The sequence below is a fragment of the Zingiber officinale genome, chromosome 11B (assembly GCF_018446385.1).
Source record: "Zingiber officinale cultivar Zhangliang chromosome 11B, Zo_v1.1, whole genome shotgun sequence".
NCBI classification, from domain to species: Eukaryota; Viridiplantae; Streptophyta; class Magnoliopsida; order Zingiberales; family Zingiberaceae; genus Zingiber; species Zingiber officinale.
In genome coordinates, this window is record NC_056007.1 from 81,746,158 (window position 1) to 81,761,332 (window position 15,175).

Genomic DNA, 15,175 nt, shown 5'->3' on the forward strand with positions numbered 1-15,175 from the left:
AGTAGATTTTAGAGGCATAACATAAACAGTAGCTAACAGATGTATAACCCTTTCTCTACTCTGTTTATCTCACCAATAAAACATTCCATAATGACCACCATCGACTAGCGGATCGTCGATGAACCGAGGTTGCGGCCCTCCCTCAGCCTTGCATGCTTCTCCTTTGCACCCTATGTCAAACCCTTCGTTACGCACCTCCGTGCTTCCGGTGTCATGGTTGTCCCTGGATTGTCCAAAGCAGAGTTCGTCGCTCGACCTCTGCGAGGGGCCTTCCTATTGGACCCGGCTTCCCCAACTGGCGCTCCACCTTGCCACAAGTCCGACCGACTGTATGCTGGAGCCATGCCCAGGAAGAGTGGATGGCTGAGCTCCAAAGATGAATGATCTGTTTGACTACATACATCTTGTCTGTCTCTTTGACTTTGACTGTCATCTCACCTTAACTTTGACTGTCATATCATCTTGACTGTCAACTCATATTACTCTCGGGACTATCTATAATATAACATATCAATGGATAAGAAAAATTAAAGTTTATCATTCCTTATAATTTCTTTCCTTAATTTACTCTCTTCCAAATAAAATTTGGAGTTTTCTTTTCCTTTATTTATCCTTACCTCCCCTTCTCTCACATTCTCTCAAACAAAGAGTTAAAGTCATGGATTTAAATCTTAGAAATAGTCTTTTGTGAAATTAAGTAAGATCGATTACGGTAGATTCTTTTTTTAGATTCCCGATGAATCGGAGCTTCTGCTTTATTGAACAAGGCGTGAAGCATTTAAAGATGGAGGTTTCTTAGTGGGTTTGTCCAAGTGTTTGTCGGTGCAAGAATGACAAAGTTGAATCCTTCCCAAAGATAAATTTTATTTCTTTTCACTAGCTTGGTTGGTAAAGAGTTTTAGAAGTTTTTTCATAGATTTTGTGTTTAAAATTCACTTCATTCGATTTCGTCATTGTTTTGTCTTCCTTGTCACCATTAGCTTTGTAACGCATCACTTTCAAGAGAAAGGAAATAAATATTATTTTTTTCTCATTTTCCATTAATTCATCTCATCTATTCTTTGATAAGTTGGGAGAGTTAATACAAACAAAATGAATAAGCAAGGAGATAAACAACTCACTCATTTAAAAAACGTCTATTTTATTTTTCCTCAATTCCACGTGTGCCTTCTCTTTAAATCTACCTCCAGTATCCTACTCCATCTGCATTTGTCAATCTAACTACAACAACTGGTTGCGATCACGAGTGCAGGCCAATCTTATCGCTTCTAGATGTTGGCTTCCAAATTGACGTCCGTGTCGAGGTCTTCCTTGAGAGCTGAGCTCAGCTCCAGTTTTCATTTTTCATTTTTTATTGTTTTTTCAAGAGCAGGTGCACTTGTTTTCTCCTTCCTCCGCGTTGATCTCATTTCTCAACAATTTTCCCATCCTCCAATCCATCCGTCACAATCTCATTCTAAGAGATCGGTTCGGTGTTGCATTCCGTGGACGACCAAAACATCCTTAATCGATCGATCCACCTGAATCAAAGAAGTTGAAGCGTGTTGAGAAATCGGCAATGTCGGACAGGACCTCGTCCGCTTAGTACACCACCACTGTACATTTGCGTCCCCTGACCACTATGGAGCTTGGTTGACCAGGTTCCTGCTGCAGAATCTAGAACTTGAATCGATTGCCTGCCTCGGAAGGTAAAGTATTTATTAGGAGGGAAAAGCAATGGGGCGACTCTCCTTTCAACCTTTTTGACCACGGCAGCTTCCTTCGTTAACATCATCTCTGTAGGTTGCGACTTTGCCTCCGCGCTCCTGCTTCTCTTCTTGGTTTCTGCTTTCTCGGTAAAGGAAACAGGAGCAAGCCCCTCTCCTTCTGGTATGTTCTTTCTTTCTTTCTTTCTTCGCTTTTGCCGTCCCATGTGAAAGATTCTCTCTACTGCTCATGGATTTTGTTACTTTCTGATGAGTAGATGTTTGATCGAATCAATGTTTTTTTTTTCATTCCCTTTTTTTCTGTATGCTTCCTTTTGGTTTAATGATCTCCAGCTTTTAGACAAAGTTTACTTTTTTGGAAGCTTGGGGTGGTACTATAAGCGAAGGACATGGATTGCTGCTGAGGTTTGTTTGCTTCTTATCGTTGGCAGTCACTGTTTCTTGGTGTGCGTCTTGAGGAAGAGTGTGGGAGTAAACTGGAGAGCCAAAGGGACAGTCACGAGGGAAGAGGATCAACATGCTGCGGCAAGTGTCCAGCAGAAACCACAGGGCCAAAGGGGGGTTTAGGGCAAAGAACGCCCTCCAGATATCCACCTTGGTTGCTGTTGGTATCTGGCTGATCTACCAGATGAAGTACTCGCATGACCACAGGAAGGCCTACGAGGACAAGCTCAATATTAATGCGAGGCAGTCTGAGCTGATCACAAGCTTTAGAAGGAAGGACCTTTCCCCTTTCTCAGGGAAAGAAGAGGCCAAGCATGCAGAACTTAAGGAGAAGGCGAGGGAAGCTGATCCTTCTGAGCAAAAGTCACAGATTGCTCGGAAAGTGGATGACCCAGAACATGAAGAGCACTCACACGAGGCTCGAGAGAAAAGCTTCCGGGGCGACGACGCCTCCAGTGAGGTAGTCCACAATACCCACGAGGCAGAACGCGATGAACGGACTCGCGAAGCGCGAGAACGGAGCTTCAAAGCCGATGACGCTTCCAGTGCTGTGGATCATATTGTTCCGCTCAAGGATTCTGAGCCTGAGATTGGAATGTTTGTTTCAGTGCAAGAGAAAAACACGAGTTTGATTCAGTTCAACCAGACTCTTCCCGAGAGCAGGGCTGCTGCAAATGAAACTCTGGATCACATTCACGATGAAACAGGGGTGCTGAAATTTCATGCAAACGAATCAGAAAGTCAAGATGAGTTAGGTTTGAGATCGATAGAGAATGTTCAGAAGGATTATACTGTAATACCGAAAAATTCAACACAAGCTCAGAGCAACCAGACAACAGTAGTTGATCCAACAATCGTTGCAAGAGATCTACAAAATCTAACCGCTGTGCATCCACTTCAAACTTCTACCGAAGCAGCTAAGTTGGAAGTTCCAACCACAAAGAATGAAGTCAGATGACCAAAATCTCAGGACATCTGCACTATAATCTCCCAAACTCTTTCGATACCGGGAGCAAGAAATGGAAAGTGATAGTATGTATTTGATGTAAGTTTTTATTCCAAACCATGGAATTGTGGACTTTTGATTTGTTTGGCAAAGTATCAGTGATATTAAATACAATAATGATCGAGGTCCAAAGTGCTTGTTCTGCTCTTTCACATGCCTCTTAATTTCTGCTTGAGATCTTTTGACTTCCAGATTGATTTATCAGTGCATGATCTGTTAAACAACCAGAGAAAGCTATGAATATTATACTGCATGTCTCCTGATGGTCATCTCTGTTCTAAATTCCAATTCATTAGCACACTTAAAAATTTCAAACCATCCAGACAAAAGCACCTATTGGAACTTGAAATCTGCAGAAGATGCGGGAGTTAAAAAGCATTTTAAGTGCGAATATCAACATTGTCAACGGTTAGGTGGCCTGCAGTAAAGTTGGAAATCGCTTCTAGACCTCAAGTGCCTTTGGAGAAAAATATTTTACAACTTTACTTTATAGGGTTTAAAATTCGAAAAAAAAAAAAACTTAAAATAACCATAAGAAGAAATTGGGTGTCCATTTGGCTTGAATCTAAGATCTGTAGAGTCATCAATGCTTTTAGCTAAATGTATTTGCTGAATATAAAATAAAAATCTTAAAAATAAATAAATAAGAAGAAACTTAGAGGCAATAATGCTCATTTAGCATTATTTCAAGCCTCTACATAAATGTGAAGTCTCTAATATTGCTATGCACTTTTGGTAAAAAAAAAAAATATTAAATGTATATAGTGGACTTAAAATCTAAAAAAATAAACATATAATGACTCGAGGGATCAAGAAATGCAATAGTACCCACTTCACACAAATTCTAGGTCTATCGGGTTGGCAAATACTTTTGTCAAAAAATAATTAATAGTCATAGATGATTTAAAATATGAAAAATTAAATATGGATATTACTCAAGAAAACTTTAAGAGTATAATAATATTTACTTAACACACTCTTAAAGTCATTGAGGACTTTTAGTCAAAAATACTTAAAGAACATAGATGTTCAAAATATCGAAAAATAAAAAATAGACGGGCCTAACCCTATGTTAACTTCGAAATATAGAACCAAGAAGAAAAGGCATCCACAGTGAAAAAAAACCTAAAATATATAATCACAGTAATGTGGGAATACGAGAACCGATGTCAAAGATCTAGGTCAACAGTCAGATAGAGGGGAGGTCAAAGTGATCATGGATTCCTTCAACACATCACTTGACTTTTCTAGCTCAATCTGGACTCCTTCAGCTTATTCGGGATTTACCTCTTATGTGGTTTGATGAAACGTTACTCTAAGTAGATGTGGACAATGTAACTGTATTGATAATTCAATTAAAGTCTCACATTGGAAAGATTTAGAAAAGATAATTGGTTTAAATGGATGTATGATATCTCCATTGACATGTGAGATTTTTTGATTAATTGAGAATTATAATATACTACTAGGTGTCACTTATTATTGATTCATAATTAAATAGTTAATTATGGATGACCAAGATAAACTAGTAACCTATTGGGTCACAAGCACTACGAGTATCTAAAAGATGTAAACAAAGTTTGAAAATTCAATTCTCATATAAGAGATAAGATCTTTGGTTGGACTAAATACAAAATAAATATGGAAAGATATTTGTCGAAATAGAAGTACAGATGAGCCATGACTATTGTAGAAGATATGATTTCATAACGATTTAATAATAAATCAAATAGGTTTTGTTTAATTATGAACCAAGATAGTTTAGTTTTGAACCAAACTTATTCTTAATGGTAATGGATCAGTTTGGTTTTGCTTATTTAGTTGACGAGATGACTTGCTTCCTAAGTTATATAAAGGTCTATAAATACTCTTCTATGAGGAGAAACATATTAACGTAAGTTCATTAGTTTAGGTTTCTAAAAAACTCTAGTCACCCTCTCTCTCCTCTCCCACTCCTTGTCGACGGCCACCAAGAAGCCAAGGGAGATTTTTCTTCTAAAGCTTCTTCGCTTCTTGTTCTCCTCTTGGATTGCATCGCTTCCACGCTTAGCTAGTACTAATAAGAGGCGAACCTTGTTGCCCACTGGAGTTGTCTTGAAGATCTCGGCGTGGATACGAATAGAGGTGAGGTTCGTGAACGTCGCTAAAATTAATGTCCTTTCCCTTCACATCATCTGTAAGGTACATCTAGAATAATTTTATTTTTCTTTTATTTCATAAAATTTTATTTTATGCTTATGTCTACACGCATTGTACCTTACATTCATGGGTGTGTGTTGTAATAAATTAGAAATTTATTATATTTTTATTTTTCTACCGCGCACATTTCGTAAAAACATCTAAAGTATACATCCACATCGAACTCCTAACCCCAACAGTGGTATTAGAGTTATTTCGACATAAACGTAACAAATATTTCATGAGTCATAGTTGGTCATCATTTATTTTCTGAAAATTTTTAATTTTTATTACGAATTTCTATTTTGAAAAGTTTCCTAATTTATTAGGAAATTCTATTTTTGGAAAGTTTCTTTAAAAATTTGAAAAAAAATTAGTTTTAGAAATATTCTTAAAAAATAAATTTAGTCATAATAAATTTTCTGAATTTTTTTTATTTTTATTACGAATTTTTATTTATGGAAAAGTTTCCCAATTTATTAGGAAATTTTTTTTTTGGAAAGTTTCCTAAAAATTATAAAATTTCAGTTTTAAAAATATTCTATAATATAAATTTATTCATAATTTATTTTCTGCACTTTTCTAATTTTTTTTATAAATTTTTATTTTTGAAAAGTTTCATAATTAGAAAATTTTATTTTTAGAAAGTTTCTTAAAATTTTAAAAATTCCATTTCTGGAAATATTCTATAAAATAAATTTTGAAATTTAAAATTAGAAAGATTCTAAATTTATTAAGAAAAATTCTAATTTTTAAATGTTTCATAATTATTAGTAAATTTCTAATTTAAAAAAAAAAATTGAAACTTTCTGGATTAATTATATATTTCCTAATTTGTTAGGAAATTTAAATTTAGGAAATTGTTTCCTAATTAATTAGATTTTCTTAATAGAGAATCACTTCTTAAATAAAATATATAATTAAATTTTAAAAATTTGTTTCCTAATTTAATTAAAGAAATCTTAATTTATGAAATCATATTTTAAGACATATTTTATTTCCAGTTAATATTATGACAACTATGAAATTATTCACGCTATACTTGTATCTCATGTAGATGCATATTATGATTTTGTCATGCGATTTTTCATGTCATTTATGTCATGCGTGTAATGTGTTATATTATTTTATATGTCATGCGTGCAATGTGACATTGTCATCATTTATGTCATGTGTGTGATGTCATATAGATAGATCATATGCATGATGACGATGAGACCTAAATCTCATACAAAATATTAAAACTTATATTTTTCTTTAATATGGTAAGAACTAGAGTTTGATTACTTGTTTGAGTTGTTGTGTCAAAGCCCAGTTCAACCTGAAATTTAACATGTTCGAACCATTATCATGCTTGCGATATGATCTCATGATTAATGAGTTGATTTTAACTTAAAGCGTTGATTTGTTGTGCCAAAACCAATGTCAATGTGAATAGAGATAAAGTTGGGTGATATGCATTTAATGTATACTTGTAAATGTGTTATCAATCCGATGTTTATGCAAATATCAATTAGTTGATAGCATAATGTGATAGTTGCATATATGTGATATGTAATCAGTATTTTGATACCTACCATTACATTTAAGAATGACTTGTTGTGCCAAAGCCCCAGGCTGTTCTTATCTGAAGTGGATATCAACCAATTTGGAGAAAATCTACAATCTCCCTAATTCAAAGTAAGAGCTCTTGAATTTGATAAGTAAGCAAAAATTTTATTCTATGTAAATTGTTTACATAATAAAATAATCTCTTTCATATATTCTCACTTTTGTATTTCTAGTTTAATCATTTAATTATGAGGTCTTTGAATTTACATTCGTTAATGGAATCAAACAAACTAACTGGGTCGAACTTCTTGGACTAGTTTTGAAACATGAGAAGTGTTCTCAATGCTAAGAAACTAACATATGTCCTTGAAAAGACACTTCCAATAAATATAGTAGATGATGCAACACCAGATCAAATATTGGCTTTTGAAAAGCACATGACTGATTTTGAGCATGCAAGTTGCATCATGTTGGCGTCGATGTCTCCTGAACTACAAAAAGAACATGATAATATGGATTCTTATACAATTATTTTTCATCTGTGTGAGCTATTTAATGAGCAAGCTAGATCTAAAAGGTTCAAGGTCACCAAGCTACTCTTTGCTCAAAGATGTAGGAGAGTTCATCAGTGGTACAATTTGTGTTGAAGATAAATGGTTACATTGAGCATTTGAGACCACTTGGATTTGCATTGGATATGAATTAAGTATTGACTTAATTCTGCACAGTTTACCCGACAACTATTCACAGTTTGTTATGAACTACCGGATGAACCACATTGACTCCATAATTCCAGAATTGATCAACATGCTCAAAGATTTGGAACCTTCTGTGAAGAAAGAACATAATACATTGATTTTAGTAAATTCCTCGAAGAAAAGTTCTAAGAGGAAACTAAAGCATCATGGCATTGGGAAGAAGAAAAAGGCAAAGATAGTAGAACCAGCAAAAAAAGACCCATGCCATCATTGTGGCAAGATGGGATACTGACGAAAAAACTACAAGATTTATCTTAAGTCCATGAAAAAGAAGAGGGCATCTGATGCCCCATCTACTTCAGGTATTTTTATTATTGGTTGTGATGTTATTTCCTCTAACACTTGGATATTAGATACCGCGTGTAGCTCACATATATGTAATGACATACAGTGGCTAAAGAATAGCAGAAGTCTCGTTAAGGGAGAAACAAATCTGTGAGTTTGCAACAGAGCAATGATTGCAATTGTCACCATAGGAATATATTTGTTGAAGCTTCCTACTGGACTTGTCTTAGAACTAGATAATTGTCATTTCGTTTATATATTAATAAAGAATATTATTTCTATTTCTTATTTAAATAGAAATAGTTTTTGTTTGGCTTTTAATAACAACTGTTGTTATATTACTTTAAATGGTGTTCTTTATGGTACTAGAACTTTATACAATGGCATCTACGCATTAGATATATCCAGTGACATATTCAATATCGAAATGAGTAACAAATGTGCTCAAAAAGATGATCAACTAGCCTCCTACTCATGGCATTGCCGCCTTGGCCATATAAACAAGAAATGCATGTCCGAATTGCAAAGACTTACAATTTTGGAATCATTTGAATTTGATTCATTTGATGCATATGATTCATGTTTAAAAGGCAAGATGATAAAGTTACTTTTTATTAAAAAGGGTGAATTAGTCAAGGAGTTCCTTGGTCTCATACATACTAATATATGTTAACCAATGTCAACTTATGCACTGGGAGGTTATAGCTACTTCATCACCTTTATCGATGATCACTTATGATTTGGTTATGTGTATCTTATGAAACACAAATATGAAGTATTTGAAAAGTTCAAAGAATTCAGAAATAAAGTAGAGAAACAACTTGGTAAAAGTATTAAGATACTTCGATCCAATTGAGGTGGTGAATACTTAAGATAAGAGTTTCAAGATTATCTGAGAGACAATGGAATATTGGCTCAATGAACTCCGTCTTATATACCACAACATAATAGTGTATCTGAAAGGCAAAATGAAACCTTGTTGGACATGGTTAGGTCAATGATGAATCATACAATTCTTCCCAAAACTTTTGGGGTTATGCACTCGAGATAGCTATTTACTTGCTAAACAGAGTCCCGACTAAGACCATCTCTGCTACTCCATTTGAATTATGGGCTAGTAAGAAACCTCATCTATTACACTTGAAGATTTGGGGTTGTCTTTCTTATGTGAAAGGACTGCATCAGACAAGCTAGACGTTAAGTCTAATAAGTGTCTATTTGTTGGTTATCCTAAGGAAACAAAGGTTTACCAATTATAATCCCTTAGAATAAAAAGTGTTTGTTTCAAGGCATGTTGTGTTTCTAGAGAAAGAGTTTCTCTTATAGAAAACAAGTAAGAGTATAGTTGAACTTGATGAAGTTCAAGAGACTCCAATAAACGTTGAAGAGATGCCTGGTCGAGAACCACAACTGATTACTCATAACGATGAACCATCGGATGAACCTATGGTAACACAACATCTTTGTAGATTGATGTGCGTAAATTGTATACAATTGTTTAGCATGTTTTGACGCACATTCACATATTTTGCGCATGCTTTATCCATGCATTTTCGTACTTCCAGCTTTGCTTTTAGCATATTTACTCTTTTTGTTCGGAGATATGTTTTTGTGCATTTTCTGTACACAGGAGTCGATTTTGGAGAAGAATTAATGTTCGAGGCAAAAATTACAATGGATGAAGGAAGAGGCTTGAGTGCCACACGACCCTGACATGGGGGGTTGCCCAGGCTGTGTGGTGATCACCACCCGTGTGGCTGCAGCAAAGGAGGAAGTGGTCACGACCGTGTGTGCATTACACGGTTGTGCCAGGTTTGAAGTAAAGAAAGTTCATGGCCGTGTGCAGTACACGGCCGTGCAAGCCATTAGTTGCACTTAGTTTCTGAAAACCAATTGATTAGTTATTTAGGTAATTCACGTTGAGAAATCTTTAGTGGTTATTCCAGTCCCTGTGGATACGATATCTTTTATTATTACTTACGACATTTTCGTACACTTGCGGAATGTTAACATAGATCTTTTAGGACACGTAATACCTTTTGGGGTTATGCACTCGAGATAGCTGTTTACTTGCTAAACAGAGTCCCGACTACGACAATCTCTGCTACTCCATTTGAATTATGGGCTAGTAAGAAACCTCATCTATTACACTTGAAGATTTGGGGTTGTCTTGCTTATGTGAAAGGACTGCATCAGATAAGCTAGACGTTAAGTCTAATAAGTGTCTATTTGTTGGTTATCCTAAGGAAACAAAGGTTTACCAATTATAATCCCTTAGAATAAAAATTGTTTGTTTCTGTTGGTGCAATATCCCTCAGGTCAAGGTTGACTTGGTTGACCAAGCTTGAGTCTTGGTTTAGGGTTTAGATGTTTGACAATACAAGACTTCGATGATATGGACAATGCAGGTGCAGTTGTTCATTTGGGGAGATTGTTTGGTGCAATTCCCCTCTGATCAGGGTCTGATCAGGTTGTTTGAAGAAGAGTCAAGTAGGTCAAGGTTGACCAGATACTTGACTGGGAAGTCCTAACTGGGATGTTAGGCAGAAGTGAAAGTCCTGGTGAGTGAAGCCAGGCAGATGGAAATCCTGGTGAGTGAAGCCAGGTGAAAGACCTAGTGAGTGAAGCTAGGTAGAAGGAAAATCCTGGTGAGTGAAGCCAGGTGAAAGACCTAGTGAGTGAAGCTAGGCAGTGAGAAAATCATAGTGAGTGAAGCTAGGTGAAAGTCCTGGTGAGTGAAGCCAGGCAGAGGAGAAGTCCTAGTGAGTGAAGCTAGGCAGAATGGAAGTCCTGATTAGTGAAGCCAGGCACGGGGGAAATCCAGATGGGTCAAGGTTGACCAGACATCTGGTGAAAGTCCAAGTAGGTCAAAGGATTGACTGGATACTTGGCATGGAGAAATCCAGATGGGTCAAGGTTGACCAGACATCTGGTGAAAGTTCAAGTAGGTCAAAGGAGTGACCGGATACTTGGCATGATGAAGAAAAGTCTAAGTGGGTCAAGGGGATTGACCGGACACTTGGTGAGGGAGTCCTAGCAGGTCAAGGGTGACCGGATACTAGGCATGATGAACCAACAGGTCAAGGATGACCGAATGTTGGTTTGGGAGGTTTGGGACTTGGTTTTGGGCAAAAACCAACAGCCGGATCGATCAGTCGATCAATTGGCTGGAGCCCAATCGATCGGTCGATCGATTGGGGTGTCCCTGCGAGAAGCCTTCATCCCAATCGATCAGTGGATCGATTGGGAGGTAGTTACGAGCGCACAGTAGCCTTCTGGATCGATCAGTGGATCGATCCAGAGGTCCCAATCGATCAGTGGATCGATTGGGAAGGTGCTGTGTGTCGCGATAAGTCCTGGATCGATTAGCCGATCGATCCAGGTGAATTTCCAGAGCACAGAGGCGCTCTGGATCGATCCGTTGATCGATCCAAAGCTTCCCCAATCGATTGGGAGCTTTCCAATCGATCGGGGTTTGACCGTTGGCGCAAATAAAGGCCGTTGGCGTGCGTCTTCTTCGGCAGAACTTCTATTATTCACTCACGATCTTCACCAGCAACTCCACAGCTCTCTCTAAGCTCCAGATCGCCAGTTCTTGAAGGTTCTTGGAGGTTCTTCCAAGTCAAGAGGCGGATCAAAAGCAAGAAGAAGAAGCTAGGGTTAGGGTTTTTGTACTCATTGTAAGCTTGTGCTTGTATTTCATTACCTTTCCCTTTATTCTTGTATTGAGAGTCTTGTAGGGCTTCTCCGCCTTTGGTAGTTACCATAAAGGAGTGTTTTATTAGTGGAGGGTGCGTGAGTAGGTGTGGATCCTTGGACTAGTCACCTTTTGTGAGGTGGATACCAAGTAAACCATCCTTGTTAGCATTGTGTGTTTTTGTTTCTTGTATTTCCACTGCATATCTCTGAAGAAACAAGCAACGACGAGCACCTAGCACGCGACGACCTATTCACCCCCCCTCTAGCTACTTTTCGGTCCCAATAAGTGGTATTAGAGCGAGGTCACTCTTCACCGGAATCATCGCCGGAAGGGGCAAACAAAATAAGCAAAGCTAGAGGGTGAAGAAGTTGGAGCAAATTCATCAAAGTCGAAGAATTCAAGAAGCTCAACTTCAAGATGTAATTCCAAGATGGACTTGGATTTGACACAAGGGTGACTCTACCGTACACATCTACAAGTTTCGATCTTTGGAAATCAAGGATCGAAAACTTCTTAATGATGGAGATAGAGCAATGGTTTGCTTTCATGGAAGGTTTCAAAGCTCCAACAAACTCCAAGGGCAAGCTTCTAAAGAAAAGCAAATGGAGTCAAGAGCAAGTTCAAAGGAGCAAGGCAAATGATCAAGTGACCAAGCTTTTGGTCACTTTATTGCCTAGCCTCATTTTGGCTCGAGTTGGAGAATTTGAGGATGCCAAGGAGCTTTGGAGCAAATTGGCAAAGATTCATGAGATCCCCTCCACTGTACCAACTCAAGAAGAATCCAAAGAGGGTGACTCAGTGGATCAAATTCAAGAAGGAGAGGACTCCGAGGTTGAGAGATGCTCAACTTCCGAAGAAGAAGTCCAAGAAGAAGCTTCATCCTCAAAGGAGCGCAATCAAAAGAGCAAGGAAGGTGTATATTCCTTGTTTCATGTACAAGAGGATGAAGAAGAAGGTGAGGCCTCCACCTCTAGGATTGAGGGGGAGCAATCCTTGGTGACTCCGGATCAAGAAGAAGGAGAAGCTTATACATCCGAGTCAAGAGAAGAAGAGGATGAAGTAGCTTCCACCTCCACAAGTCAAGCAAAATCAAATGGAGGAGTATCAAGTTCGAATCAAGAGGAAGCTTCTACCTTCGGATCAAAAGGAGAAGATGCCACCCCTACAAGCAAAGGTAAAACAATTTCAATAGATAATAATAAAAATCATATCATTTGTTTTGAGTGTAGGGAAAAAGGGCATTACAAGAGTAAATGCCCTAAATTGGCCAAGAAGAAGGGCCAAGTGGCATAAAAGGGCAAGGAGAAGCCCAAGGAGACCGCTCCCGGAACAAAAAGGAGCAATGAGCACATTGTGTGCTTCTTGTGCAACCAAAAGGGACATTACCGGAGCCAATGTCCCAAGGGGAAGAAGGCAGTCAAGGCTCAAGGAGGAAGCTCAATTCAAGGGGGAGCCTCCAAGGTAAAAAGAAAGGTAACCTTTATTGAGCCTACCCCTTTAAATTATGGTAAAAAGCATGCTAGTTCTAACTTATATCATTTTAATGCTATTTACCATGAAAATAGGAGGCATAATAAAGTTAAGAAAAATCATGTAGCTTATCAATCTAAAACCTCTCAACCTAGGTTTAGAAAGGTAGATAGAAATTTAGACAAGAACCCTAAGGATTCTAGGTATTTACCTTAGAAGAAGAAAAATCAAGGTTTTAGTGAAAAACCTAAGGTTGAAGAATTATGGAAGGAAAATCAAGTCTTAAGGTCAAGACTTGAAAATTTAGAGAAGACCCTTAGAAAAATCACAAATATGACACAAGGGTCCAAGAGTCAAGACCTAGGTCTAGGAGTATCAAAGCCATCCAATGGCCATAGAGGTTTGGGATACAAACCTAAAGCTAAGAAGGATAAAGTTTCGTACCATAGGGTTCCATATAGTTATGGAACCAACCCTACGTCAAATGGTCAAGCTAAAAATACTAGGGAGGTCATCCCTAAGAGTATTTTTGCAACAAATATGACTAAGACTTCTAAGAAGTCTAAGAAAGTCACAAAGAAGGTCACAAGGGAAGCAATCCCTAGGGTTGACCTAGAAAAGGTGACCAAGGCTTCTAAGAAGTAAAACAAGGTCACTAAGAAGGTATCTAGGAAAGTTATCCCTAGTGAATACCTAGAGCATCCAAGGAGCACCAATAGGTTTTGGGTTCCTAGGAGCATTTTCTCTACCCCATAGATGGGTTAGAGAGTGTCAACTCTAAGAAGAAGGGTAGTTAACCTAACTTTGAAGAAATTGACACTCAAGGAGCATTTTCAAGGTTATTATTAACCTTTGAAAATGAAATGGATTTTTGATTTACTCTTTGAAAGAGTAAAATGTGCCAAATTTGAGAAGTATTGATTTTATTTTAAAATGACACATATTGGGAAAACATAAGGAAATACCAAGTTGAGATTTTGGTATTTTCTTAGTGTTACTCTTGTGGAAGAACGAAATATGCCAACATTTGAGGAATAAGCTTAATTTAAATTGGCATAAATTAAACAAGAGAATTAGAAATGCCAATTTAGGTTTTGGCATTTTCTTGAAGCATTTAGGGCAATCTAGGTTTAATTTTTAAGTTTAGCTAAGGTTTTAGGATACTTAGATAGGTAATTTAGGTATACTTTATTTATGCTAACACTTGCCATGTTTTGTTTGTCCATCATATGCCATGACATCATGATTATCTTTGCATTCATACCTTATGATGAAAAACACACAAAAAATACCATGTCATGACATACATACATCATGTAGTTATAGGAAATTTTCTTTTGAAAATTTATTTCTTTTTGATGTATGCCATAACATCATCATGCATCACTTTATTTCCCTAAAATTAAGGATAAAAGGTATTTATCAACAATTGGTTACCAACAAGTTGTATCAATAATTGGTTATCAACAAGTGACATCCTAGGTGGATGTTCAATATCTAATTCAAAATGCCTAGATAGATATGCATGATCCCTAAATTAGGGTAAAACCAAACTTTACATCTCACAAAGACCTATAAGATGACTTGTATGTGTTTTAGTGCACATTAGATACAAATGAGATGTTAGGATGATGAACAAAACTCAAGATGTTGATTAAGTGCATTCTTTTGAGTTTTAAGTTCATCAAAACACATAGTTATGTGTTTTCCCATCATTGGGAAAGCTAATGTACAAGTCATGTACATTAAGCCCAAGGAACATGGTGGGATATTGGTTTTGAAAATGTTTTTAAAATGATTTTGGAAAACCTTGGTGAAGGCTATCTTTTGATAGTAATCACCATTGAATAGTTAGACTCAAACTTGAAGAAAACACTAAAGTTTTTGCAAGTTTTTAAGTTTGTGTCAATCTTTGAAAATATGATGTATTTTCATAGAAAACTATTTTTCCATGATAAATGATACCCTAAATAATGTCTACACAAATTTTCACAATTTTATAGATTTTTCTAGGGGTTTCTGAAATTCACAGAAAGTGAATTTCAGCAATTATCAGACCTCAATCGATCACCCGATC

The 15,175-nt window shown here is 36.9% G+C and overlaps 1 protein-coding gene across 3 annotated transcripts; it reads left to right on the plus strand.

Moving 5' to 3' along the window:
* The first annotated feature begins 1,562 nt into the window (after nucleotides 1-1,562).
* Nucleotides 1,563-3,308, plus strand: LOC122035222. 3 transcript variants are annotated; one of them, XM_042594638.1, is made up of 3 exons: nucleotides 1,563-1,688; nucleotides 1,783-1,869; nucleotides 2,138-3,308. In XM_042594638.1, exon 3 carries the CDS (start codon nucleotides 2,224-2,226, stop codon nucleotides 3,106-3,108), a length of 885 nt encoding a protein of 294 aa, XP_042450572.1. In that variant the 5' UTR covers nucleotides 1,563-1,688; nucleotides 1,783-1,869; nucleotides 2,138-2,223; the 3' UTR covers nucleotides 3,109-3,308. The 3 variants fall into 3 exon arrangements, with proteins under 3 accessions (XP_042450572.1, XP_042450570.1, XP_042450571.1); XM_042594636.1 differs by lacking the exon at nucleotides 1,563-1,688 and having other exon boundaries at nucleotides 1,721-1,869; nucleotides 2,040-3,308; XM_042594637.1 differs by lacking the exon at nucleotides 1,563-1,688 and having other exon boundaries at nucleotides 1,721-1,869; nucleotides 2,069-3,308.
* Nucleotides 3,309-15,175: the final 11,867 nt, after the last annotated feature.

Bases quoted from the DNA above. Each gene is read 5' to 3' on its own strand.
- LOC122035222 (XM_042594638.1), top strand. From the start codon at position 2,224: ATGCTGCGGCAAGTGTCCAGCAGAAACCACAGGGCCAAAGGGGGGTTT.